At 45.6% G+C, this 27,983-nt stretch overlaps 2 protein-coding genes across 3 annotated transcripts; one reads left to right on the top strand and one right to left on the bottom strand.

Moving 5' to 3' along the window:
• Nucleotides 1-23: 23 nt before the first annotated feature.
• On the top strand, nucleotides 24-27,983 carry LOC110507110 (calpain-5). 2 transcript variants are annotated; one of them, XM_036965196.1, is made up of 13 exons: nucleotides 24-439; nucleotides 7,420-7,579; nucleotides 12,785-12,916; nucleotides 20,395-20,603; nucleotides 20,724-20,916; nucleotides 20,998-21,191; nucleotides 25,059-25,136; nucleotides 25,281-25,476; nucleotides 25,566-25,688; nucleotides 25,788-25,984; nucleotides 26,079-26,200; nucleotides 26,317-26,453; nucleotides 26,571-27,983. In XM_036965196.1, exons 2-13 carry the CDS (start codon nucleotides 7,424-7,426, stop codon nucleotides 26,748-26,750), a joined length of 1,917 nt encoding a protein of 638 aa, XP_036821091.1. In that variant the 5' UTR covers nucleotides 24-439; nucleotides 7,420-7,423; the 3' UTR covers nucleotides 26,751-27,983. The 2 variants fall into 2 exon arrangements, with proteins under 2 accessions (XP_036821091.1, XP_036821090.1); XM_036965195.1 differs by having other exon boundaries at nucleotides 26-439; nucleotides 7,417-7,579.
• Nucleotides 16,570-20,069, bottom strand: LOC110507658 (olfactory marker protein). Its single transcript, XM_021587788.2, has 2 exons — nucleotides 19,651-20,069; nucleotides 16,570-18,106 (listed from the first exon to the last, which is right to left on the bottom strand). Exons 1-2 carry the CDS (start codon nucleotides 19,741-19,743, stop codon nucleotides 17,678-17,680), a joined length of 522 nt encoding a protein of 173 aa, XP_021443463.1. The 5' UTR covers nucleotides 19,744-20,069; the 3' UTR covers nucleotides 16,570-17,677.

The following is a 27,983-nucleotide window of genomic DNA, read 5'->3' on the forward strand; positions in this document are numbered from 1 at the left end:
CACACTTTTTTTTAATGACAAGGCAGAAATAGATTACTGTTGGAAATTAGCCGAAATATGCACTTTCCAAAAGAGACCTGGATTTATTCTCAAATGGTTTATGTGAAAAGCAGTAGGCTCCAATGAATATTTTCAAGAGCTTTGATTCAACTTGATCATGTCATTGGAGCAGTAGGTCTAGTCGACACTAAAATGGACCACATGATTCTGATCAACATGGTCAGGGAACAGGAGTAGCCAGAGCTCAGCTCCCGCCGTAAGACTCAGCCCTCCCCTGTGTGTGAGAGAGAAAGAGTGAGAAAGAGACAGCAAGCGAGCCCTGGGGAGCTCGTGCATCAGAAGAGCAGCCACCAGGAGCGAACCAGGGGTCTCACCGACTGAAGCCCCAGTAGTACCGGAGAGAAACGAATACGTCACCGAGGGAGTCAACTCTTCCAAGGTAAACTAGCCCAAACTAAAGCAGCCAGTCGGTTTTACGGAAATGAATGACGATTAATGAACTTATTTAATATTTTGTAGAGCATAGCCCACAGCAATTATGCATATGTTTGTCTCTGTGTGAATGTATTTAAACTTTTTTAGAGCAACGATTTTACCAACTGCTAGCCAAGTTAAATTATATTCCACGATGTAGACCATCAACGGAGTTAAGCGAAGACGAGAGTGAAGACGCGAGTGGGCGGATTGGAGCTCGGAAGTTACATATATATATATTTGTTATTTATTTATTTATTTTTATAAAAAACTACTTATTTCAACACCCACAAAAATAGCCCACATTTACACAGGACAAAAGCAGTATTTTAGACAAATACAAAAATATGGATTTTATGTGATGTCGAAGCCCACACTAGATGTAGCGCAACTCCGTTGATGTGAAGTACAGTACATCGTGGAGTTGAGTTTTACTTGGCTACCAACTGCTGTGTCTTCAGCAAGTATAAAACACGTTTTGACGTTAGTTCAGTTCAATAGTCTACTATCTATTTGTGGGTGTGGTTGACATGCTTAGCTCACTCGCAGGAAAGCAGAACATACACTTTCTTTTCCCCCAGCAGCTGCAGAGTCTGTAAAATGTGTTTAGACTTACTGAGCAGAGCTACTACCTTTGCCCCAGGCTGAGGAGGTCTGTTATGAATCCTGACTTTCTCTCTCCACCCCCCCCCCCCCCCCCCCCACCTCATTTCTCCTCAGTAGAAGTTCTAAAGCCTGATGAGTCATGTAGGACTCAACTATTCTTTTCAGTCCTATACTCTTGAGTATGTTAAATGGGGACTGAACTGTGAACAAAGAGACGGTTGTAGTATAGTTTGTCTCTGCCATTTCAGTCTGTACCATGTCTGGCGGTGTTATTGCCTGAGAACACCCTCACACCATGCCAGTCACACCCTCCGCTAACATTGGGTTGGTGTTGTGGTTCGAGTAGCTAGCTGATTGTTACAGACTAATGTGACGCTCGCTCCATTATTTATTTATTTATTTATTTATTTAACTAGGCAAGTCAGTTAAGAACAAATTCTTATTTACAATGACAGCCTCGCAAAAGGCCTCCTGCGGGGACGGGTGTTGGGATTAAACATAGGACAAAACACACATCACGACAAGACAGATATCACTACATAAAGAGAGACCTAGACAACAACACAGCATGGTAGCAACACAACATGACAACACAGCATGGTAGCAACACAACATGACAACAACATGGTAGCAACACAACATGGCAGCAGCACATGGTAGCAGCACAAAACAGTGTACAAACATTATTGGGCACAGACAACATCACAAAGGGCAAAAAGGTAGAGACAACAATACAGCCTTGGGCTCCCGAGTGGCGCAGCGGTCACTACAGACCCTGGTTCGATTCCAGGCTGCATCAAAACCAGCTGTGATTGCGAGTCCCATAGGGCAGCCCATAATTGGCCCAGCGTAGTCCAGGTTAGGCCTTCATTGTAGATAAGAATTTGTTCTTAACTAATTTGCCTACTTAAATAAAAATTAAATAAGTGTGCAAAGCTGTCATCAAGGCAAAGGGTGGCTACTTTGAAGAATCTAAAATATATTTTGATTTGTTTAACACTTTTGGTTACTACATGATTTCATATGTGTTATTTCATAGTTTTGATGTCTTCACTATTATTCTATAATGTAGAAAATACTAAAAATAAAGAAAAACCCTTGAATGAGTAGGTGTGTCAACTTTTGACTGGTACTGTAAGTGCTTTACACCACTGCCTAAAGGACTCTCAGAACATGATTAACAAGATTCTCTGGTCTGATGAAACCAACATGGAACTGTTTGGCCTGAATGCCAAGCGTCACGTCTAGAGGAAACCTGGCACCATCGCCACGGTGAAGCATGGTGGTGGCAGCATCATACAGTGGAGATGTTTTTCTGTGGCAGGGACTGGGAGACTAGTCGGGATCAAGGGAAAGATGAATGGAGCAAAGTACAGAGAGATCCTTGATGAAAACCTGCTCCAGAGCGCTCAGGACCTCAGACTGGGGGCGAAGGTTCACCTTCCAACAGGACAATGACCCTAATCACAGCCAAGACAAACACAGGAGTGGCTTCAGGACAACTCTCTGAATGTCCTTGAGTGGCTTAGCCAGAGCCCGGACTCGAACCCGATATCACAACTCTGGAGAGACCTGAAAATAGCTCTGCAGCGACGCTCCCCATCCAACCTGACAAAGCTTGAGAGGATCTGCAGAGAAGAATGTGAGAATCTCACCAAGTACAGGTGTGCCAAGCTTGTAGCGTCATACCTAAGAAGACACGAGGCTGTAATCTCTGTCAAAGGTGCTTCAACAAAGTACTTGGTAAAGGGTCTGAATATTTATGTAGATGTGATATTTCACTTTATTTTGTATTTTTTTATAAACCTGTTTTTGTTTTGTCATTATTGGCTATTGGGTGTAGATTGAGGGGGAAAAAACAACAACAATTTAATACATTTTAGAATAAGGCTGTAATGTAATAAAATGTTATGTCAAGGAGTCTGAATACTTTCCAAATGCACTGTACAAAGAGTGAGAGAGTGATACATGATGAGTGTGGGATAGAACGAAGGGTAGTATGGAGAAGTGAGACAGAATTTAAACAAACAGGCAGAGCAAATGAGATGAAGTGTATGTGAAAGAGGGGAGAGAAAGAGAGAGAATGAGAGCGATAGAGATGAATATGGAGGGGACCTCTGTAGTAGTAGTGATTTTGACATGTGGAGATAATGTTTCCTGTCAGGACAGAACCCAATAGTCCCCTTCTTAGACAGAACCCACAGCTAGGCTGGCCACATTCCATTCATACCCCTAGTCCCCTTCCCTAGTTCCTACTCCCTCAGATCTGCAAGGAATATACACGGCTCAAAAAAATAAAGGGAACACTAAAATAACACATCCTAGATCTGAATGAATGAAATATTCTTATTAAATACTTTTTTCTTTACATAGTTGAATGTGCTGACAACAAAATCACACAAAAATTATCAATGGAAATCAAATTTATCAACGCATGGAGGTCTGGATTTGGAGTCACACTCAAAATTAAAGTGGAAAACCACACTACAGGCTGATCCAACTTTGATGTAATGTCCTTAAAACAAGTCAAAATGAGGCTCAGTAGTGTGTGTGGCCTCCACGTGCCTGTATGACCTCCCTAAAATGCCTGGGCATGCTCCTGATGAGGTGGCGGATGGTCTCCTGAGGGATCTCCTCCCAGGCCTGGACTAAAGCATCCGCCAACACCTGGACAGTCTGTGGTGCAACGTGGCGTTGGTGGATGGAGCGAGACATGATGTCCCAGATGTGCTCAATTGGATTCAGGTCTGGGGAACGGGCGGGCCAGTCCATAGCATCAATGCCTTCCTCTTGCAGGAACTGCTGACACACTCCAGCCACATGAGGTCTAGCATTGTCTTGCATTAGTAGGAACCCAGGAGGAACCCAGGGCCAAGTCTCACAAGGGGTCTGAGGATTTCATCTTGGTACTTAATGGCAGTCAGGCTACCTCTGGCGAGCCCTCCATGTGCCCCCCAAAGACCATGACTAAACCACCGCCAAACCGGTCATGCTGGAGGATGTTGCATGCAGCAGAACGTTCTCCACGGCTTCTCCAGACTCTGTCACGTCTGTCACGTGCTCAGTGTGAACCTGCTTTCATCTGTGAAGAGCACAGGGCGCCAGTGGCGAATTTGCCAAACGTCCTGCACGGTGTTGGGCTGTAAGCACAACCCCCACCTGTGGACGTCGGGCCCTCATACCACCCTCATGGAGTCTGTTTCTGACCGTTTGAGCAGACACATGCACATTTGTGGCCTGCTGGAGGTCATTTTGCAGGGCTCTGGCAGTACTCCTCCTTGCACAAAGGCGGAGGTAGCAGTCCTGCTGCTGGGTTGTTGCCCTCCTATGACCTCTTCCACGTCTCCTGATGTACTGGCCTGTCTCCTGGTAGCGCCTCCATGCTCTGGACTCTACGCTGACAGACACAGCAAACCTTCTTGCCACAGCTCGCATTGATGTGCCATCCTGGATGAGCTGCACTACCTGAGCCACTTGTGTGGGTTGTACATTCCGTCTCATGCTACCACTAGAGTGAAAGCACCGCCAGCATTCAAAAGTGACCAAAACATCAACCAGGAAGCATAGGAACTGAGAAGTGGTCTGTGGTCCCCACCTGCAGAACCACTCCTTTATTGGGGGTGTCTTGCTAATTGCCTATAATTTTCACCTGTTGTCTATTCCATTTGCACAACAGCATGTGAAATTTATTGTCAATCAGTGTTGCTTCCTAAGTGGACAGTTTGATTTCACAGAAGTGTGATTGACTTGGAGTCACATTGTGTTGTTTAAGTGTTCCCTTTATTTGTTTGAGCAGTGTAGTTGTAGGTAGTACCGTGACAGCTCCATCTAGACCTCCAGTAGACTAAGTCCAACCAGTAGCGGTGGTTGACTGAACTGCATACAGTATTCCTGTAGTGAGTGAATTAATTATATTTTATTTTTGTGTCAAATCACCTGTTGGCAAACCCAATGCTTATGGGATTAATTGACACAGAAACAAACTTTACAATGATTGACTGTGATAATTCAGTGATAATTCTTCTTCCGGTAGTCTCTGCAGTGTGCATCACATAAAAAGTAAAAAGTAAATAACAATACAATTCTATACATAATAATAATGAAGTTTATCCAAACAAGTAGTGTATACTGAACAAAAATATAGACGCAACATTTTCAAAGATTTTACTGGATGTGGAGGTCCTGGTGTGGCACAGTTACACGTGGTTTGTGGTTGTGAGGCCGGTTGGACGTACTGCCAAATTCTCTAAAGCGCCGTTGGAGGTGGCTTATGGTAGAGAAATGAACATAAGATTCTCTGGCAACGCCTCTGGTTGACACTTCTGCAGTCAGCATGCCAATTGCAACCTCCCTCAAAACTTGAGACATCTGTTGCATTGTGCTCTGTGACAAAGCTGCACCTGTGTAATGATCATGCTGTTTAATCAGCTACTTGATGTGCCACACCTGTCAGGTGGATGGATTATCTTGGCAACTGAGAAATGCTCACTTAGAGGGATGTAAACAAATTTTATTTCAGCTCATGAAACATGGGACCAACACTTTAGATGTTGCATTTATATTTTTGTTCAGTGTAGTTAGTACTTCTAGCTGTTGTGAACTGACTACTCCCTTCACCCTTCTCCTTGTCTATGGTAAACTCTGTGTGTGTGTTCTGTCTCTAATAGGGTTGTCAAACACTAACATGATTACACTACCTAGCTACATCCCATAAGCATCTCCATGACTACAAGAGAGTCCTCCTGCTGACTGTCTGACCAGTGAACAGCAGCAATTTGTGTGTTTAGCAGACAGACAATGGTAAAAAACTTCAGACTGTAAAAGCCCACTATGCTAAAAGGTCTGGTAACCTCTGATCTAACATTGGAGTTGGGAGCTGGTTACTCCCAGTGATCCATTGGTAAACTAGGAGTGTCTGTTGTGTGTATGTGTCACGTGACTGGAGACTTATGTTGTTATGGTGTGACGTGCTGTGTGTGTTGAAAAAGAGGATATCCTTGAACAACGGTGGTTCTTTTTCTCTACTTTCAATGGGAGGAGTCAGTGTAGAATGTAGATAATGGGTCTCTGTCACTCTCACACACCACACAGACATACACACACACACACACACACACACACACACACACACACACACACACACACCGTTCTCTTGTTGCCCTCTTCTGGGCATGAATCTGATAGACTCCCCACCAGAAAAATGTAGCCTTTAAGCTACGGTAACCACCATTCACAGGCTGCTGAGAGGAGGACAGCTCATGATAATGGCCTGAACGGAGCGAATGAAATGGCACCAAACACATGGAAACCATGTTTAATTTATTTGATAACATTCTCCTCCAGCTATGACCACAAGCCCGTCCTCCCCAATTACGGTGCCACCAACCTCCTGTGCTACCATTATCAATATCAGGTTTTTAAATATCAAGTGGCTTAGGTGGTTGGCGTGGCAATGGGCACGCAGGCCCCCATCTTGGCGCTGTAACTTTGTCATGGAGCTGAGAGAAAATGTTGCAGTTTGAAGCTATTATCCAGCCATTCTATGCATTTTCCCATGACTAATTCAGCTTTCTTTTGTTCAGACATAATAGCAAAATCAATACTGCTAAATTCAGTGTTTTTATTCTCCCTGATTACCTAGCTTTTATGTAGGGGACTGCTAGTTCTCTCTTATTTATATACATATAATGTTATAGGTCCCTTATAATTTCTACATGCTTTGTCTGGTATTAGTCGTTTAAGTTTACACAAAGTATTTTTCCTTCCAGAAAATATAATTTTTTACACTGTTTGGACTTGTTTGTCTGTAACTGTGTGTGTTCCAGGGAGATGGTTGTGTCTTATGAGAACCAGTGTTTTGCTGCTGTGTGTGTGACAGTGTATGTGTGTGTGTTCCAGGGAGATGGTTGTGTCGTATGAGAACCAGTGTTTTGCTGCTGTGTGTGTGACAGTGTATGTGTGTGTGTTCCAGGGAGATGGTTGTGTCGTATGAGAACCAGTGTTTTGCTGCTGTGTGTGTGACAGTGTATGTGTGTGTGTTCCAGGGAGATGGTTGTGTCGTATGAGAACCAGTGTTTTGCTGCTGTGTGTGTGACAGTGTATGTGTGTGTGTTCCAGGGAGATGGTTGTGTCGTATGAGAACCAGTGTTTTGCTGCTGTGTGTGTGACAGTGTATGTGTGTGTGTTCCAGGGAGATGGTTGTGTCGTATGAGAACCAGTGTTTTGCTGCTGTGTGTGTGACAGTGTATGTGTGTGTGTTCCAGGGAGATGGTTGTGTCGTATGAGAACCAGTGTTTTGCTGCTGTGTGTGTGACAGTGTATGTGTGTGTGTTCCAGCAGGGTGATGGTGGTTCCATTTGAAGGACAGGGCTATTCCTCCCTGCGTAAGAAGTGCCAGCAGCATCGGGTCCTGTTTGAAGACTCTGTGTTTCCGGCTACGGACCAGTCTCTGTTCTACAAGACGAACAGCATAGGAACCATCACCTGGAAGAGACCTAAGGTACCACACACTGACGGGAGGGGTGTGTGTGGGGGGGGGGGAGTTGAACGGCAATTCCGCCACTTTTCAACCTCATATTCATCCTCTTCAGCACCGAACCAGTGTCTACATGATGTGAAACCAGTGTGTTTCTATAATCTGTGGTTAAAAAGAGAAGAAAGGTCCTAAGATAAAAGCTGTCACCACTTGGTAGGATTAAAAGTCAAAAACAGTGATGTTCAAAACAAAGAGTTTCTAACCAGAGGGAGGGTATTTTCTTAGTAGTTAATATCAGGTGACCAGTAGGAGAGGAAGTAGTTAATATCAGGTGACCAGTAGGAGAGGTAGTAGTTAATATCAGGTGACCAGTAGGAGAGGAAGTAGTTAATATCAGGTGACCAGTAGGAGAGGAAGTAGTTGATATCAGGTGACCAGTAGGAGAGGTACTAGTTAATATCAGGTGACCAGTAGGAGAGGTACTAGTTAATATCAGGTGACCAGTAGGAGAGGTACTAGTTAATACCAGGTGACCAGTAGGATAGGTACTAGTTAAAACCAGGTGACCAGTAGGAGAGGTAGTAGTTAATATCAGGTGACCAGTAGGAGAGGTACTAGTTAATATCAGGTGACCAGTAGGAGAGGAAGTAGTTAATATCAGGTGACCAGTAGGAGAGGAAGTAGTTAATATCAGGTGACCAGTAGGAGAGGAAGTAGTTAATATCATGTGACCAGTAGGAGAGGTACTAGTTAATATCAGGTGACCAGTAGGAGAGGTAGTAGTTAATATCAGGTGACCAGTAGGAGAGGAAGTAGTTAATATCAGGTGACCAGTAGGAGAGGAAGTAGTTAATATCAGGTGACCAGTAGGAGAGGAAGTAGTTAATATCAGGTGACCAGTAGGAGAGGTAGTAGTTAATATCAGGTGACCAGTAGGAGAGGTACTAGTTAATATCAGGTGACCAGTAGGAGAGGAAGTAGTTAATATCAGGTGACCAGTAGGAGAGGAAGTAGTTGATATCAGGTGACCAGTAGGAGAGGTACTAGTTAATATCAGGTGACCAGTAGGAGAGGAAGTAGTTAATATCAGGTGACCAGTAGGAGAGGTAGTAGTTGATATCAGGTGACCAGTAGGAGAGGTACTAGTTAATATCAGGTGACCAGTAGGAGAGGAAGTAGTTAATATCAGTTGACCAGTAGGAGAGGTAGTAGTTAATATCAGGTGACCAGTAGGAGAGGTAGTAGTTAATATCAGGTGACCAGTAGGAGAGGAAGTAGTTAATATCAGGTGACCAGTAGGAGAGGTACTAGTTAATATCAGGTGACCAGTAGGAGAGGAAGTAGTTAATATCAGGTGACCAGTAGGAGAGGTAGTAGTTAATATCAGGTGACCAGTAGGAGAGGTACTAGTTAATATCAGGTGACCAGTATGTTATCACTGCTGATAGATGGAAACACTATTGCAACACACACACACGTCCTGGTTGTGCAGCACTGAGCTGTATCAGGAGCTAACCCAGCGTTGACTGTCTGAACACAGGAGAAGAGAGAGAGAGAGCAGTCCGTCCAGTGGGAGAGGGATAAAACAAACAGCAACACTCTGGTGACAACCTACAGTACCTTCTGTCTGTTCTGCTTCACATCCGTGTGTGTCTACTGTTCCGATATTCATCTGTTACAGTACATGCCGCTCCCATGATATGTTCTACTTTCTTTATAATCTGCTATTATTCTACAGCTGTGGTTACAGTCCAGGTAAGGGAGGGTGTAACAGCAGGACTGGTTGGACCAGTAAATAAAGCCTTGGTGGAAAGGTATTACTCATAGATAATATATCTATTGTATTCATGTTTTTCCTCCAGCATTGCTCCAACACAGCAGCTGATCAAGCCCAAGGCAAAAGGTTACTTCTCACCCAGTGAGATTCCTCAGGAGGGCCCCCTGGCTCAGAGAAAGCGCGGGTAGGGTGTGGCGGTGTGTGGTTAGAGCAGCGAACCATGGAAAGGGTTGAGAAAAGAGCCACTCTACAGTGTGTTAGACTTACTGATCTTCTTTGGGAGTGTACCAGAGGTTTTTAACCCCAATGTCTTTCACAAGACCTCTGATCCCCCTGTTAACCTCTAGTTATAGTAGTGTCTAATACAGTCCCAAAGAGTAGCTTAGTGTGGTCAGGCCTGCTTCTCCTCTTCCTCCTCCTCCTCTGGTCCTGCTCCAGGGCCTACATCACCACCCTAGCCTGGTACTGTCCTCCTAGGGCTGGGCAGTGTACCGTATTTTACGATATACCGGTTTTGATGCACGGACGGGTTTGGGTTTTTACTTTACCTTCTATAACGGTATTTGAATGTTTGGTTTGTTAAACGTGATACGCCTGGTGTACCATTTTTATGGTTTACTTTGCTACTTGAGTCATATCTCTCCTCTCTCTTCTCTCTCTCTCCATGCCACTTTCCACACAGACCTAGCCCCGCCCTCTGTCACTCAAGGAGCACATTTCTTGTTCCTCAACCACGAGACACTTGCGTTCAGTCTGCATGATCAATGCAGCACATGCAACAATGTTGATGACAATGATGCTATTTTCACTTAGCTTCTTATTATAAATCAACTAGCGTTCTATAATTACACTATTAGTTTGTGTTTCTTACGTCTGCCAACAGCTAGTTTGCATTTTCTTAGCAAGTTTGGCCTAAATCTTGTTAGCCGCTAATGCAAATCACTAGCTAGCCAATAAATACTGTACTGAGTCAGAGCAAACGTAATTAGCAATACAGCCTGATAATACCAGTGATGGTGTAGACCTAATCAGCATTTATCTTCTAAATCAAAGAGGAATGCGCAAAGCAAGAATTTTAGCTATATGAAGTAGCTAAGAGAAAACATTCCATGTAGCTAAAGATTATAGGGTCCCCTAGGGAAAACACTTATCAACACTTTGGTTCCTTGCCTGTCACAATAACAACACCTTCCTGGCATTTTCATTTGTTTTCATGTCAAACAACACTGTATTCAAAGTTCCCACTATTATATTCAAACTATAGAATTAGAATAATCATTATTTCCATGATTCCAACAGTTCACCCAAGTGTTTTGCTGTAAATCGCAAGTCAATTTGCAGGTCTAGATTGTTTGCCCATATCGTGCAGCCCTGCGTCGCAGTATGGAAATGATCTCAAATGAGTGCCGGAAATGGATGAAAATGCAGAAAATGATTATTGATTGAATTGAACAGTATAAAACAATCAGAATGGAGAAAGACTTGTTGAAATCACTTAGAATATATATGTGTTGCCACCCTAGGATCACTCACTACTCATAAAGCACCCTAGGATCACTCACTACTCATAAAGCCTTCTAGGATCACTCACTACTCATAAAGCACCCTAGGATCACTCACTACTCATAAAGCCTTCTAGGATCACTCACTACTCATAAAGCACCGTAGGATCACTCACTACTCATAAAGCACCCTAGGATCACTCACTACTCATAAAGCCTTCTAGGATCACTCACTACTCATAAAGCACCGTAGGATCACTCACTACTCATAAAGCACCGTAGGATCACTCACTACTCATAAAGCACCGTAGGATCACTCACTACTCATAAAGCCTTCTAGGATCACTCCCTACTCATAAAGCACCGTAGGATCACTCACTACTCATAAAGCACCGTAGGATCACTCACTACTCATAAAGCCTTCTAGGATCACTACCTACTCATAAAGCACCGTAGGATCACTCACTACTCATAAAGCACCGTAGGATCACTCACTACTCATAAAGCACCGTAGGATCACTCACTACTCATAAAGCACCGTAGGATCACTACCTACTCATAAAGCCTTCTAGGATCACTCAATACTCATAAAGCCTTCTAGGATCACTCACTACTCATAAAGCCTTCTAGGATCACTCAATACTCATAAAGCCTTCTAGGATCACTCACTACTCATAAAACCTTCTAGGATCACTCACTACTCATAAAGCAGCCTAGGATCACTCACTACTCATAAAGCCTTCTAGGATCACTCACTACTCATAAAGCCTTCTAGGATCACTCACTACTCATAAAGCACCCTAGGATCACTCACTACTCATAAAGCACCCTAGGATCACTCACTACTCATAAAGCCTTCTAGGATCACTCACTACTCATAAAGCACCCTAGGATCACTCACTACTCATAAAGCACCCTAGGATCACTCACTACTCATAAAGCCTTCTAGGATCACTCACTACTCATAAAGCACCCTAGGATCACTCACTACTCATAAAGCAAATGTACAACTTTTATTATTCAAAAACATAAAATACAGTCCAAAAAATAAATACTGTTTATATGATATTTTGGCCATATCGCCCTGCCCTATGTCCTACCACACGTTGCCTAGAGAGGCTGTTCTCTGCTGGGGCTGAGGGAAGGAGCGGATGGAAAAGAGACTTAATGATCTGTGGTTCTAGGTGACACTTGGGACCTCTATGTTCCCATTTGGGCCCTGGTCGTAGTTAGCGCACTATATCGTGTGGAAGTTGAGACGCACCCAGACTGTTGGGAAACCCTCCCTCCCTCCTGCCATTAGTGGTCAGCTCAGAGAGAGCAGCACAGCCACATAAAACAGTCTCTGAGTGTCATTAATTAACAAGGATAGAGTGATGGATGGATGGACAGAGGAGAGGAAGAGATCTTTATCACTAATGGTTCTCTTGGCTTCTACTCAGATGCATCTCAGAAACTTGTTCTTTTGACTGTTGATTTAGAATTGCATTTTAATTGGGGAAAGGGGTGGTTAGCCTAATATCCTGTCTAATTTCTCTTGTTTGCACCCCCCCTCTTTCTCTGTCTTCTGTCCCTCTCTCTCTCCCACCCTCCCCTCTGTGTGTTAATCCCATGTTGCCCCCTCCTCCCTTTATCATTTCATTTAAATGTACAATTTGATACAAATGCACGTAGTCCGACTGCACTGAACTCGAATTCACATGAGACATTCCTTAGTATTGTAAATCTAGCTTTAACCCCATGTTGTCTCTTCTCAATAGGAGCTGTGTGATAACCCCATGTTGTCTCTTCTCTATAGGAGCTGTGTGATAACCCCATGTTGTCTCTTCTCTATAGGAGCTGTGTGATAACCCCATGTTGTCTCTTCTCTATAGGAGCTGTGTGATAACCCCAAGTTGTCTCTTCTCTATAGGAGCTGTGTGATAACCCCATGTTGTCTCTTCTCTATAGGAGCTGTGTGATAACCCCAAGTTGTTTGTGGATGGTATCAGTGCTCATGACCTCCTCCAGGGCCAGCTGGGGAATTGTTGGTTCGTAGCGGCCTGCTCCTCCCTGGCATCCAGAGAAAGTCTGTGGCAAAAGGTAAGGCTCCCTGACCGTCTGCATGTAGTGTGTTTGTTTGCCTTGGGTGTGTGACAAGCATGCACACACACACAGAATGACTTGGAGTTTATTATAATTTCCGACTCCTATTTGGAGGAGTGGCTTGTTTGTTTTTGTGTTTGTGTGTGTGTGGTGGTGTGGCCCTTCTGAGATGGCAGTGTGTGTTTTTTTTTCCACTGAGTTCACAGTGAATCATTAGCATTAGTCCCACTGGTCTCAACTTTTTGTGTTCAACTTTCCACTACTTTTCACCAGCTCCTTACCCCTGGCTCCTTACCCCTGGCTCCTTACCCCTGTCTCCATACCCCTGTCTCCATACCCCTGTCTCCTTTCCCCTGTCTCCTTACCCCTGTCTCCATACCCCTATCTCCATACCCCTGGCTCCTTACCCCTGTCTCCTTACCCCTGTCTCCTTACCCCTGGCTCCATACCCCTGGCTCCTTACCCCTGGCTCCTTACCCCTGTCTCCTTACCCCTGTCTCCTTACCCCTGGCTCCTTACCCCTGTCTCCATACCCCTGTCTCCATACCCCTGTCTCCTTACCCCTGGCTCCTTACCCCTGTCTCCTTACCCCTGTCTCCATACCCCTGGCTCCTTACCCCTGTCTCCTTACCCCTGTCTCCTTACCCCTGTCTCCTTACCCCTGGCTCCTTACCCCTGGCTCCTTACCCCTGGCTCCTTACCCCTGGCTCCTTACCCCTGGCTCCTTATCCCTGGCTCCATACCCCTGGCTCCATACCCCTGGCTCCATACCCCTGGCTCCTTACCCCTGGCTCCATACCCCTGGCTCCTTACCCCTGGCTCCTTACCCCTGGCTCCTTACCCCTGGCTCCTTATCCCTGGCTCCATACCCCTGGCTCCATACCCCTGGCTCCATACCCCTGGCTCCTTACCCCTGGCTCCTTACCCCTGGCTCCATACCCCTGGCTCCATACCCCTGGCTCCATACCCCTGGCTCCTAGTGTGAAGGACGTCACTGTGTTGCTAACAGGGTCACCTTCTCCATTGTGCCTGTCCGTGCAATGGCTCAGAATAGTAGTCCTTCGCTTCACATGCACACGTGACTACCATGCTTGACAATGAAAAAGTACCAATTGGGCAGAGCCATTGGTGGTATTTTAAGCTGTGGACTGATGTTACTGGCATGATATAACTCTGTACCCCTACCTCACTAAACCATCACGTCACAGAGAGGGCTCTGATCTTTCATCTGAAACAATTGAGCAGGTTTATTATGTTTCTCCATTTCCTGAACAACAGAGGATCACTGAGAAAACAGCTGCTGTTGGATTGGAGAGCGTATTTCACTCCACAGACAGAGCTGGCAGGAGAGCGTATTTCACTCCACAGACAGAGCTGGCAGGAGAGCGTATTTCACTCCACAGACAGAGCTGGCAGGAGAGCGTATTTCACTCCACAGACAGAGCTGGCAGGAGAGCGTATTTCACTCCACAGACAGAGCTGGCAGGAGAGCGTATTTCACTCCACAGACAGAGCTGGCAGGAGAGCGTATTTCACCCCACAGACAGAGCTGGCAGGAGAGCGTATTTCACCCCACAGACAGAGCTGGCAGGAGAGCGTATTTCACCCCACAGACAGAGTTGGCAGGAGAGCGTATTTCACTCCACAGACAGAGCTGGCAGGAGAGCGTATTTCACTCCACAGACAGAGCTGGCAGGAGAGCGTATTTCACTCCACAGACAGAGCTGGCAGGAGAGCGTATTTCACCCCACAGACAGAGCTGGCAGGAGAGCGTATTTCACCCCACAGACAGAGCTGGCAGGAGAGCGTATTTCACCCCACAGACAGAGCTGGCAGGAGAGCGTATTTCACCCCACAGCCAGAGCTGGCAGGAGAGCGTATTTCACTCCACAGACAGAGCTGGCAGGAGAGCGTATTTCACTCCACAGACAGAGCTGGCAGGAGAGCGTATTTCACCCCACAGACCGAGCTGGCAGGAGAGCGTATTTCACTCTACAGACAGAGCTGGCAGGAGAGCGTATTTCACTCCACAGACAGAGCTGGCAGGAGAGCGTATTTCACTCCACAGACAGAGCTGGCAGGAGAGCGTATTTCACTCCACAGACAGAGCTGGCAGGAGAGCGTATTTCACTCCACAGACAGAGCTGGCAGGAGAGCGTATTTCACTCCACAGACAGAGCTGGCAGGAGAGCGTATTTCACTCCACAGACAGAGCTGGCAGGAGAGCGTATTTCACTCCACAGACAGAGCTGGCAGGAGAGCGTATTTCACTCCACAGACAGAGCTGGCAGGAGAGCGTATTTCACCTCACAGACAGAGCTGGCAGGAGAGCGTATTTCACTCCACAGACAGAGCTGGCAGGAGAGCGTATTTCACTCCCACAGACAGAGTTGGCAGGAGAGCGTATTTCACTCCACAGACAGAGCTGGCAGGAGAGCGTATTTCACCTCACAGACAGAGCTGGCAGGAGAGCGTATTTCACTCCACAGACAGAGCTGGCAGGAGAGCGTATTTCACTCCACAGACAGAGTTGGCAGGAGAGCGTATTTCACCCCACAGACAGAGCTGGCAGGAGAGCGTATTTCACCTCACAGACAGAGCTGGCAGGAGAGCGTATTTCACCTCACAGACAGAGCTGGCAGGAGAGCGCTAAACGGACCAGTCTGATGAAGAGATCTAAGCATTTTCTGTTCATTTCCCGGATGATTCTACATGTTGAAGTGCGACTGTTAGTCGACAGCCAGAAGGTGGTCTACTGCACACTTCCAACGTTCATTATGATGGGTCTTCCTCTTAACACAGGCTCTCTGCCCTCAAGCTGGGACTGTTTCCCAACCTAGTCACCGGTACTGTGTTAGTCCGCTGAGCTGAAACCTCAGGTGAGGTCACTTGTCCTAACTAAACTACCTCTGTTACATCTGCACCATCATGACTGTTATTATTAGCTCCCAGGGAATACATTATTGTTGTTATGAGTAGTGGTGTGTGTGTGTGTGTGTATGTTTGGATTAATTAATGGTTGTTTAGTCCCGGTGTTTAACGACATGTTCTATCAAGAGTCAGTAACGATGTGTTCTAGAAGCAGCTCGTTATCACAGAGATGGTGTTATTAATTGGACCAAACTGTACCTTCCTACTGTCCCCTCTACCCCAACACACACACACACACTTATTAATCCACTGGGAGGGTGCTGCTATAATAATGTGCTCCGGATCACTCTCATTAACTCTGTCTGTCTCTCTCTGTCTCTCTTGTCAATCTCTCTCTCTCTCTCTCTCTCTCTCTCTCTCTCTCTCTCTCTGTCTCTCTCTCTCTCTCTCTGTGTGTCTGTCTGCCTGTGTGTCTCTCTCTCTCTCTCTCTGTGTGTCTGTCTCTCTCTCTCTCTCTCTCTCTCTCTCTCTGTGTCTGCCTCTCTCTCTCTCTGTGTCTGCCTCTCTCTCTCTCTCTCTCTAAAGTGTTACATTTGCCTTCTGGTATGTAGTCTACCACGTGTGTGTGAGAGGAGAGAGAGAGGGAGGGAAAGTGTGTGTATTGATTTCCCTATGAATGAACAGCAAACGTAGCTACTGTAGCCTGAGGCTAAGCCATGTCTGTCCTGTCCCCTGTCCTGACCATTAACACAAACACAGCAGGACAGAGTACCTACAGCTCTTTATTGGACAGCAGTAGATGACATGGCCAGTTTAGAGTATATTGTTGTGATATTTCATGCAAAGTGAATATGGTAGAAGTTACATTGCAGCATTGGTTCTCTAATATACCCTATAAAGAAGGATCAGAACAAGCTATTGATATCATTCAGGTTTTCAATATAAATGTACAGCTAACTGCCAAAATAAAATAGTGGGTAGTAAGGGATACAAAGTATATTGAGAGCAGCTGCTTCCACACAGGTGTGATTGCTGAGTTAATTAAGCAATTAAGATCATACTTAGTCATGTATAAATTCTGGAGTGGCTGAGACAGCGTTTTCCACCACCATCAACAAAACCTATCTTGGAATTTCTAATGGAAGAATGGTGTCGCATCCCTCCAATATAGTACCAGACACTTGGAGAATCTATGTCAAGGTGCACTGAAACTGTTGTGGCAGCTCGTGGTGACCCAACGCCCTATTAAGACCTTTATGTTGGTGTTTCCTTTATTTTGGCAGTTACCTGTATCTATAGTTTGAATCTGCAGCCTACTGTGTAACTACTTTACCTTCAAAACATGGTTTCTAGCCGCTTGTTGACTGACATGCATAGATAGATAGCTAGATAGATACTCAGGAAGGAAGTACACACACACGCACACACAGATGAGAGATGGGACTCAGTGTGTGTGGGCGGGGGGCGTAAAGAGAAGGATAGGAGTGTAGACTGGTCCAACCTAGACTGGCTGTAGTAGAAGGCATTCTCTTAGAATGGAGAGAGGGAGACTAGAGGAGTAGAGAGAAGAGGAAGCGGTTAAAGGGATACTTCGGGGTTTTGGGAATGAGGTCCTTTATCTACTTCCCCAGAGTTGGATGAACTTGTGGTTACAATTGTTATGTCTCTGTGTTCAGTATGAAGGAAGATAAATAAAAATAATAAATAAAACGAGCCAGTGCTAACTAGCGTTACCCATAGACTTCCAGTCATTGCCCGAAAGCTAGTTAGCATTGGCTCGCAAAACTACCTCTGTCTTCCTTCATACTGGACACAGAAAAGTACACACTTTGGTATCCAGAGGGCCTCATTGCCAAAATCCAGAAGTATCCCTTTAAGGTTTGTAGGTCAGGCCTGATTGAACTCCATGGAGATGCTGACCTTGTCAGCCTCCGCCCCTTCCTTGAAGGCAAGCAGGAAGTACATGACCTTGCGGACCTTTGCCAGCTCCGCGATTCGCTCCCCAAACTCCTGGATGTCCGCCTCCAGACACTTGAGGGGCGTGTCCTCCGGGTCACCAGCGTTCCGCCAGAATGTTCCGACGGGTTCAAGAAGCTGCCGGGTCATCAGGTGTGTGAGGTCAGGGGTCCAGAGCTGGGAGATCCCTGTGATGGTCACTCTGCCATGACCAATCAGAGACACCGACCAGTGGACGAACGTCAGCTTCTGATTGGAGAAGTCCAGACGGTAAACAGCCTCGTGGGGGAGGAGCAACCGCTCCCCGTCCTGTCGCTTCTGACCGCTCCGCTGCAGGGACTGGACACGCAGCTGCATTACCTAGTAACAATAATAACTATATTAATAATGTAATCATATTATAGTAATACTATAATATAACTGCACTTCTGACCGCTCTGCTGCAGAGACTGGACACACAGCTGCATTACCTAGTAACAATAATAACTATATTAATAATGTAATCATAATACTATAATATAACTGCACTTCTGACCGCTCTGCTGCAGGGACTGGACACGCAGCTGCATTACCTAGTAACAATAATAACTATATTAATAATGTAATCATAATACTATAATATAACTGCACTTCTGACCGCTCTGCTGCAGGGACTGGACACACAGCTGCATTACCTAGTAACAATAATAACTATATTAATAATGTAATCATAATACTATAATATAACTGCACTTCTGACCACTCTGCTGCAGAGACTGGACACACAGCTGCATTACCTAGTAACAATAATAACTATATTAATAATGTAATCATAATACTATAATATAACTGCACTTCTGACCGCTCTGCTGCAGAGACTGGACACACAGCTGCATTACCTAGTAACAATAATAACTATATTAATAATGTAATCATAATACTATAATATAACTGCACTTCTGACCGCTCTGCTGCAGGGACTGGACACGCAGCTGCATTACCTAGTAACAATAATAACTATATTAATAATGTAATCATAATACTATAATATAACTGCACTTCTGACCGCTCTGCTGCAGAGACTGGACACACAGCTGCATTACCTAGTAACAATAATAACTATATTAATAATGTAATCATAATACTATAATATAACTGCACTTCTGACCGCTCTGCTGCAGGGACTGGACACGCAGCTGCATTACCTAGTAACAATAATAACTATATTAATAATGTAATCATAATACTATAATATAACTGCACTTCTGACCGCTCTGCTGCAGGGACTGGACACACAGCTGCATTACCTAGTATCAATAATAACTATATTAATAATGTAATCATAATACTATAATATAACTGCACTTCTGACCGCTCTGCTGCAGGGACTGGACACGCAGCTGCATTACCTAGTAACAATAATAACTATATTAATAATGTAATCATAATACTATAATATAACTGCACTTCTGACCGCTCTGCTGCAGAGACTGGACACGCCTGCGAATCACATTGTAGAATAATAATACTTTTATAATAGTATAACTATAATATGCTGGATGTACTGGATACTCAGACGCAGATACCATCCAGTACAAGTCGACTCCTGAAAACTGTCCGTTTGTCAGTAAATAGGCTACTTTGTTTTTGTTTTTTTACCTGCTTTTCTCCCCAATTTCGTGGAAGCCAATTGGTAGTTAGTCTTGTCTCATCTCTGCAACTCCCGTACGGACTCGGGGGAGGCGATGGTCTAGAGCCATGCGTCCCCCGAAACACGACCCAACCGAGCCACACTGCTTCTTGACACAATGCCTGCTTAATCTGGCAAACTTGCAACCAACTGAACCATCGATTTGTGCTATTTCAATCACCAACCTCGTCTTAACCACATCTCAACCTCATCTCAACCATGTGAACAGTCTTACCTCAGTGAGGGAAGTGTCCTTTGCAAAGCGTAGCTCCATGGCTGAGCCGGACGAGGGGGCCGCGGCCGGGTCTGTGCCTGTCTGAGAGCTCATCTTTCTCTGCTGGGGAGGGAACGAGGCCTGCCTGTCTGTCTGTGTGTGTCTGTGTTCTCTGTTCCTCTCTGTCTCTGTCTCTTATGCCATCTCTTTCCCCTCCCTTTCCCAGAGGGTAACATGGTTGAGTTGGTTCTCTGGTTGGGACTATTGATTGTGTGGCATGTACAGTGAGGGATGGAGAACAGAAGGGGGAGGGGGGAGGAGGGAGTGTGTGGTGGCGCTAGGCAACAGGAAGTGATGACATCAGAAGAGGAACCAGGGATTTTCCTGATGGCTTCTGGGATCTGGTTGGTCATAGCTGGATGGGCTGGTTATTAATATACCCAAATGCTGGCTGGCTGGCTGTGTGTGTGTGTGTGTGTGTGCGCGCCAATGTCTGTTTGTGGTGTGTACATTTTGGTTTGGTTGTTATGATGCTGATAGGTGGTTGCTTGTTTAAGTTAGCTGTGATTTTTCCGATTTGTATTGAGCAGATAGTGAGAGAGACTGGTAGTGGGGAAAGTTAGAGAGCGATTGTATCAAAAGGCAGTAGGCCGGATTTGAACCCATGACCATACTAAAGACGTGTGCCGGAGGCTGCAGCATTACCTCTAGACCAGCCAGGCCATGGGGCTGTGACGTGTTCTGAGCATCTTATCTCTCTCCCAGGTGATCCCGGACCATAAGGACCAGGAATGGGATGAGGACAAGCCGGAGTCTTACGCCGGAATTTTCCACTTCCGCTTCTGGCGCTTTGGAGAATGGGTGGATGTTGTCATCGACGACCGGTTGCCCACTTCCAACGGCAACTTGGTGTATTGTCACTCCAATGACAGCAACGAGTTCTGGAGCGCTCTGGCAGAGAAGGCCTACGCCAAGTTAGTACTATAGATGGACTGTTGTGTTTGTATAGGATGTGTTGCTTTTGCTGAGTGTGTGTGTGTGTGTGTGTGTGTGTGTGTGTGTGTGTGTGTGTGTGTGTGTGTGTGTGTGTGTAGGATGTATGGGTGTTACGAGGCATTGGACGGGGGAAACACAGCGGATGCGTTGGTGGATTTTACGGGTGGCGTCTCGGAGCCCTTGGACCTACTGGAGGAAGGGTTGAGTACGGACAAGGAGAAACGCTCAACGCTGTTCGACAGAGTCCTCAAGGTCCACAACAGAGGAGGCCTCATCAGCGCCTCCATACGGGTATAACACACACAGATGCACGTGCGCACACACACACACACACACACACCTAGAATCCTGACCCTTCACCCCTCCCTGCAGGCGGCCAGTTCAGCAGAGATGGAGGCTCGTCTGGCCTGTGGTCTGGTGAAGGGTCATGCCTACGCTGTGACAGACGTTAGAAAAGTCAGGCTGGGCCACGGCCTCATGGCTTACTTCAAGTCCGACAAACTCACAATGATACGACTCCGAAACCCCTGGGGAGAGAAAGAGTGGAACGGTGCCTGGAGCGACAGGTAGGTTTTAAAATGTTATTTACCTTTAGTTATACAACAAGTCCTATTGAGGTCAGAAGACCTCTTTCACAAGGAAGACCTGGTCTGGTAGTGCGGGAGAAGACTGTGTGCAGAGGTGTCAATTGGGAATGACAGTCGCCATATCCTAACTAGCTCAACACCAACAATTTAAAATAGGCTATGAAAATCATTCAAATCCCGAATTAAAAGGCAAATGCAATTTAGTGGCGTTAACCTTCTGACTTTAGGACCATGTGGATACCTGGGAGTGGGAGGGAACGCTATTTGTATGGCTGGCTGGCTTTATGGAGAGCAGAAGGCAGACATTTTACGTGCCCCCAACCGATTGTGTTTTATGTTTTTTTATCTGCGTTGTATTTTTTTAAAATCATTTTGTACATAATGGTGCCACTACCGTCTCTTATGACTGAAAGAACTTCTAGACATCAGGACTGCGATTACTCACCACGGACTAGCAGAATCCTTTTTCTTCTTTCACGACTCTGACGAGCCTAAGACGGAGGATATACGACTCCCTTGGGAACAGGCCTCGACCTCCTTGATCTGCGTGAAGAGGAGGCAGAGAAAGAGAGGCAGGATAATGGGCTGCCTTCCTAGAATTCGAAGGCGATCGAATAAACCACTTCCCTCAATTCTGCTAGCAAACGTGCCATCTTTGGACAATAAAATGGACAAGTTATTGGGAAGATTAAACTACCAACGGGACAAAAAAACTGTAACATCTTATGCTTCATAGAGTCGTGGCTGAACGACAACAATATCAACATACAGCTGGCTGGTTATACGATGTACCGGCAGGATAGAACAGTGGCGTCTGGTAAGACAAGGGGCGGCGGACTATGTATTTTTGTACAATAACAGCTGGTGCATGATATCTAAGAAAGTCTCGAGCTATTGCCACCCTGAGGTTGAGTATATCATGATAAGCTGTAGACCACACTACCTACCGAGAGAGTTCTCATCTGTATTCTTCGTAACTGTTTACATACCACCTCAGTCAGAGGTTGGCACTAAGACAGCATTGAATGATCTGTATTCCGCCATAAGCAAACAAGAAAACTTGCGGTAAACTTGTGGTCCCCGGCTCCTAGTAGCCCCGGCTCCTTAAATCAGTTTTACCAAATTTATATCAGCATGTTAAATGTACAACCAGAGGGAAAAGAACTCTGGACCACCTATACTCCACACACAGAGATGCATACAAAGCTCTCCCTCGCCCTCCATTTGGCAAATCTGACCATAATTACATCCTCCTGATTCCTGCTTACAAGCAAAAATTAAAGCACGAAGCACCAGTGACTCGATCAATAAAAAAGAGGTCAGATAGTACATAACCCAACCAGAAGCCATGGATTACAGGCAACATCCGCACTGAGCTAAAGTCTAGAGCTGCCGCTTTCAAGGAGCGGGACTCTAACCCGGAAGCTTATAAGAAAAATCCCGCTATGCCCTCCGACGAACCATCAAACAGGCAAAGTGTTAATACAGGACTAAGATCGAGTCGTACTACACCGGCTCTGACGCTCATCGGATGTGGCAGGGCTTGCAAACCATTACAGACTACAAAGGGAAGCACAGCCGAGAGCTGCCCAGTGACACAAGCCTACCAGACGAGCTAAACTACTTCTATGCTCGCTTCGAGGCAAATAACACTGAAACATGCATGAGAGCACCAACTGTACAGGAATACTGCGTGATCACGCTCTCCGCAGCTGATGTGAGTAAGATCTTTAGACAGGTCAATATTCACAAGGCCGCAGGGCCAGACTGATTACCAGGACGTGTACCGCGAGCATGCGCTGACCACCTAGCAAGTGTCTTCACATTTTCAAAAACTCTCCCTGTCTGAGTCTGTAAAACCAACATGTTTTAAGCAGACCACCATAGTGCCTGTGCTCAAGAACACAAAGGTAACATGCCTAAATGACTACCGCCCCGTAGCACTCACGTCGGTAGCCATGAAGTGCTTTGAAAGGCTGGTCATGGCTCACATCAACACCATCATCCCAGAAACCCAAGGACACTCTAATTTGCATACCGCCCTAAAAGATCCACAGATGATGCAATCTCTATTGCACTCCACACTGCCCTTTCCCTCCTGGACAAAAGGAACACCTATGTGAGAATGCTATTAGTTGACTACAGCTCAGCGTTCAACACCATAGTGCCCTCAAAGCTCATCACTAAGCTAAGGACCCTGGGACTAAAGACCTCCCTCTGCAACTGGATCCTGGACTTCCTGATGGGCCGCCCCCAGGTGGTAAGGGTAGGTAACAACACATCCGCCACGCTGATCCTCAACACAGGGGCCCCTCAGGGGTGTGTGCTCAGCCCCCTCCTGTACTCCCTGTTCACTCATGACTGCACGACTCCAACACCATCATTCACTTTGCAGATGACACAACAGTGGTAGGCCTGATCACCAACAACAACAAGACAGCCTATAGGGAAGAGGTCAGAGACCTGGCCGTGTGGTGCCAGGACAACAACCTCTCCCTCAACGTGATCAAGACAAAGAAGATGATTGTGGACTACAGGAAAAGGAGGACCGAGCACGCCCCCATTCTCATCGATGGGGCTGCAGTGGAGCAGGTTAAGAGCTTCATGTTCCTTGGTGTCCACATCACCAACAAACTATCATGGTCCAAGCACACCAAGACAGTCGTGAAGCGGGCACGACAAAACCTATTCCCCCTCAGGAGACTGAAAAGATTTGGCATTGGTCCTCAGATCCTCAAGGTTCTACAGCTGCACCATCCTGACTGGTTGCATCACTGCCTGGTATGGCAACCTTTTGGCCTCAGACCACAAGGCACTACAGAGGGTAGTGGGAACGGCCCAGTACATCACCGGGGCCAAGTTTCCTGCCATCCAGGACCTCTATACCAGGCGGTGTCAGAGGAAGAAAAGACTCCAGCCACCCTAGTCATAGACTGTTCTCTCTGCTAACGCACGGCAAGCGGTACCGGAGAGCCAAGTCTAAGCCCATGAGGCTTCTAAACAACTTCTACTCCCAAGCCATAAGACTCCTAAACATCTAGTCAAATGGCTATCCAGACAATTTGGATTGCCCCCCTCCACTCTCCACACCACTGCACTCTCTTGTCATCTATGCATAGTCACTTTAATAACTCTACCTACATGTACGTACTACCTCAACTAACCGGTGCCCCCGCACATTGACAATGTACAGGCACCCCCTGTATATATTGTTATTTTTTACTGCTGCTCTTTAATTACTTTGCGAGAGTGAAACCTCTCACTTTGCCTCTTCCTCTCTGTGGAAAGCACATCGATGCATTTGCAGGGAACAGCGTGACTTTTTTCAACACAGAACTGGAGACAGCTGTAGTAGATGGCTTTGGCTCAGTAACTGCTGTTTGACTTGACATGAAACTTAACTAGAGTTGTAATCCTGGTACTGAGCTAGTGCGTAGCAGGCAGCTAATACTGGAGTAAATGTAGCTTTTTTTTTTGCTGCTCTCCAAATAGAATTTTACCATTTTAAATGATTTAGAAATCAGTAAATGTGCTTCGATATATAGTTTTTTTAAATACCCCCAGATGGGGGTGTCTTGATCGGTTCCTGACTCACTGCTCCCTCTGCTGGTGGAGAGAGGTATTGTTGGCCAACAGGGAAACAGATCTTTAGCACAGATTGATGGTTCATTCCTCTTAGAATGTTTGTTTTATTTATATCCTGTATCATACATACATTACTTTGAGTCCCCTACTTTATCAGTTCTGTTCTGGTAGCATTATTTCACACAGAACACCCTTCAGAGAAACACTGTAAGCGATAGAGAACCTCTCTGCAACAACTTCTCTCTCTCCTCTCTCTCTCAGCTCAGAGGAGTGGGGGAAGGTGAGTAAGAGTGAAAGAGAGAAGATCGGAGTGATTGTGCAGGACGATGGAGAATTTTGGTGAGTTCTAACCCTTAACCTATGACATCTAGCCATGACCCCTAACCTTTCCTCCGCACGGCTGAGAAAATGGATGGCCATAGGATGAAGCTTGATGACTTCCCTTTTCCTGCCCCCCCCCCCCCCCCCCCAATCCCCACCCAGGATGACATTTGATGACTTCTGTCAGTACTTCAGTGATTTGATCATGTGTCGTCTGATCAACACTTCCTACCTGTCTCTCCACAAGACCTGGGAGGAGGGCTCTCTAAAGGGCGCCTGGCGGAACCATGACGACCCGCTCAGCAACCGCGCCGGGGGCTGCACCAATAACAAACACACTTTCGTACAGAACCCACAGGTAGGGGTAGGGATGGGGGAGGGCGCGTGTGTGTTTGTATTCATTTATAGGACTGGTGTGTGTGTGTGTGTGTGTGTCTCTCCCTGCAGTATGTGTTCAACGTCAAGAAGCCAGAGGATGAGGTGCTGGTATGTCTACAGCAGACAGACAAGAGAGCCAGACCTAAAGAGGGGAAGGGAGAAAACCTGGCTATAGGCTTCGAGATACACCGGGTGAGAAGTGTGTGTGAGAGTGTTATTAATGTGGTCATTAAAATGAATGTGTGTGAAAGTCTTATTAATGTGGTCATTAAAATGATTGTGTGTGTGTAGGTGGAGTTGAACAGGCAGTACCGTATGCACACTCGGCAGCAGAAGGTGTGTGGGAGTGTGTACATCAACTCCAGGTGTGTGTTCCTACGCTGTTCGCTGAAGGAGGGTCGTTACGTTGTCATACCCACAACCTTTGACCCCGCTCTGGAAGGAGACCTCTTGTTACGCATCTTCACTGACGTCCCCGCCGACTGCAGGTACACTCACTCACTCACTCACTCACTCACTCACTCACTCACTCACTCACTCATTCACTCTCCTCATTATCTTGCCCTCTCTCTCCCCCCATAGAGAGTTAACCCTAGATCAGCCAGCCCAGACGTGTTGGTCAGGACTGTGTGGCTTCCCTTCCCTGGTCACTCAGATTCATGTCCACAGAGCAGATGGACTGGCTGGGCAAGACTCTGATGGAGGTATACAAACCTTTCTTCTCTCCCTTCTCCGTCCGTTCTCTTTTCTTCTCTGGTCTGGTCCTTTTCATATCTTCTCCTCTCTTCTCCTACTGACAGTCTGTATGTATGTGTTGCAGCGTCAGACCCATATGTGATCATTCGTTGTGAGGGGGAAAAGGTTTGTTCTCCGGTCTATAAAAACACCCGCAGTCCAACCTTTGACACCAAGGCTCTATTCTACAGGAAGAGAACTAACCAGCCTATACTGATAGAGGTGAGGAGACTGGGCAGGGGGGTGGAGTTAAAGTAGAGTGAACATCACAATTTGGGTTGTTTCAATAAGTAACAGTTCTCTCAATTAAAGTCAGTACTTCTTCATTCATCATTCCAGGTGTATAACCACAACGTGTTGATGGATTCCTTCCTGGGTCAGGTCAGTTTGACCTCTGACCCTGGCGACCCCCAGCAGGTTACCGTCCACCTGAGGGACAAGGGTAATCACCAAGACAACGACCTTCCAGGCACGCTCACCGTCTCCATGGTGACCAGCAACATTCTCACTAACATCTGACTAACCATCAATCAATCACCAATCTATCAATCAGTGCCTTACTCCCTCCGTCCAATATGAGAGAAGAGCGAAACAGGTGCCAGTAACAGAGTATATGATTGGTCAAGAGGTCCCTTCTGTTTCCATATGTGCTGGAATTGGCAGTATACATGATTACACTGTTCAATATGAACATCATCACTATATGTACTGTATATACTAACTATATGTTTACAGTTTATGTATCTTTAAAGTTGTATTGTTTTGCCAAAGATTTGATCATTAATATCAATTAATTTGCCATTAACCTTATCTGTTGAGGGACCAAAGTTAGGATTCCAGACTGTATTGTGTTGGTTTTTACTGAGTGTAGTACTAGCCCTGACCACATGGGGGCAACAGAGGACATTTAATCTCCTAGTTCTCCTTTCTCATCTAATAACCACTTTAACTTGTGCATTACAGATATATAAATACTTGTTGAGTATTTCAGCTGTATATGTTGTCCTGTTTACATTTATTGACATGGTTTAGTTTTACATTTCAGTCAGCTTTGTACTAGTCTCTTTCAAGTAGCTGAGTTGGTTCTGGGTGCTGAGAGTAGCTACGGACATTTTTATTCTTTAGGGGAGACATTGTTCAAGTTATTTTTGTTAATAACTTTATAATTAAACTTTTTAAACATTTCAAAAAGATTTCTGTCGGTTGCTCTACTTTTATATCATGTTGATTTTCCAGTGGGAGGCCCAATACAGTAGACAGACTAGATTCACTGGAGGAGAAGAGAGATTAAGCTACAGTTTCTAGCCAACACTGTCACTCTTACATTCGACTCTTTACTCAAACACTCAACTCCTCCCTTCATTCCCTTCTTTCTCATTCCCATTGTACTCCTATCATGTTGTATTACCTCCAGTTAATACAGTGCCATCCATGTAGATCATGTTCCAAATCACATCACATTTATCTATAACATTCTCGTCATCATGAGGACTTCCTAACACTGCCATAAGTGTCATAAACAGTCATAATGCCAGTCTCTGTCATGGTGGTGGGTCCTTGTTAGAGAAGGACTGGTTCATCTGAGCAGGCTTGTTTCTTATCTTTATAAGTAAAGGTTTATGATGTTTGAATGTACCGCAGGGTGATTTAAAGGCTATTTAATGATTTAGTGTTATACTTCTCTGTTTATTTCTCTTTAAACCTGTTGGCTGGTTTCAATCAAATGTATACTGTGATAAATAGTTAAAACAC

This window comes from Oncorhynchus mykiss, chromosome 27 (assembly GCF_013265735.2).
Source record: "Oncorhynchus mykiss isolate Arlee chromosome 27, USDA_OmykA_1.1, whole genome shotgun sequence".
Taxonomy (NCBI): Eukaryota; Metazoa; Chordata; class Actinopteri; order Salmoniformes; family Salmonidae; genus Oncorhynchus; species Oncorhynchus mykiss.

Excerpts from the sequence above, each read along its gene's own strand:
- LOC110507110 (XM_036965196.1), top strand. The coding sequence starts at position 7,424 with ATGGTGGTTCCATTTGAAGGACAGGGCTATTCCTCCCTGCGTAAGAAG. Across the intron at positions 12,917-20,394 it reads GAGAAAGTCTGTGGCAAAAG|GTGATCCCGGACCATAAGGA; the intron begins GTAAGGCTCCCT and ends TCTCTCTCCCAG. Across the intron at positions 25,689-25,787 it reads TAGGCTTCGAGATACACCGG|GTGGAGTTGAACAGGCAGTA; the intron begins GTGAGAAGTGTG and ends GTGTGTGTGTAG.
- LOC110507658 (XM_021587788.2), bottom strand. The coding sequence starts at position 19,743 with ATGAGCTCTCAGACAGGCACAGACCCGGCCGCGGCCCCCTCGTCCGGC. Across the intron at positions 18,107-19,650 it reads AGGACACTTCCCTCACTGAG|GTAATGCAGCTGCGTGTCCA; the intron begins GTAAGACTGTTC and ends TATTGTTACTAG.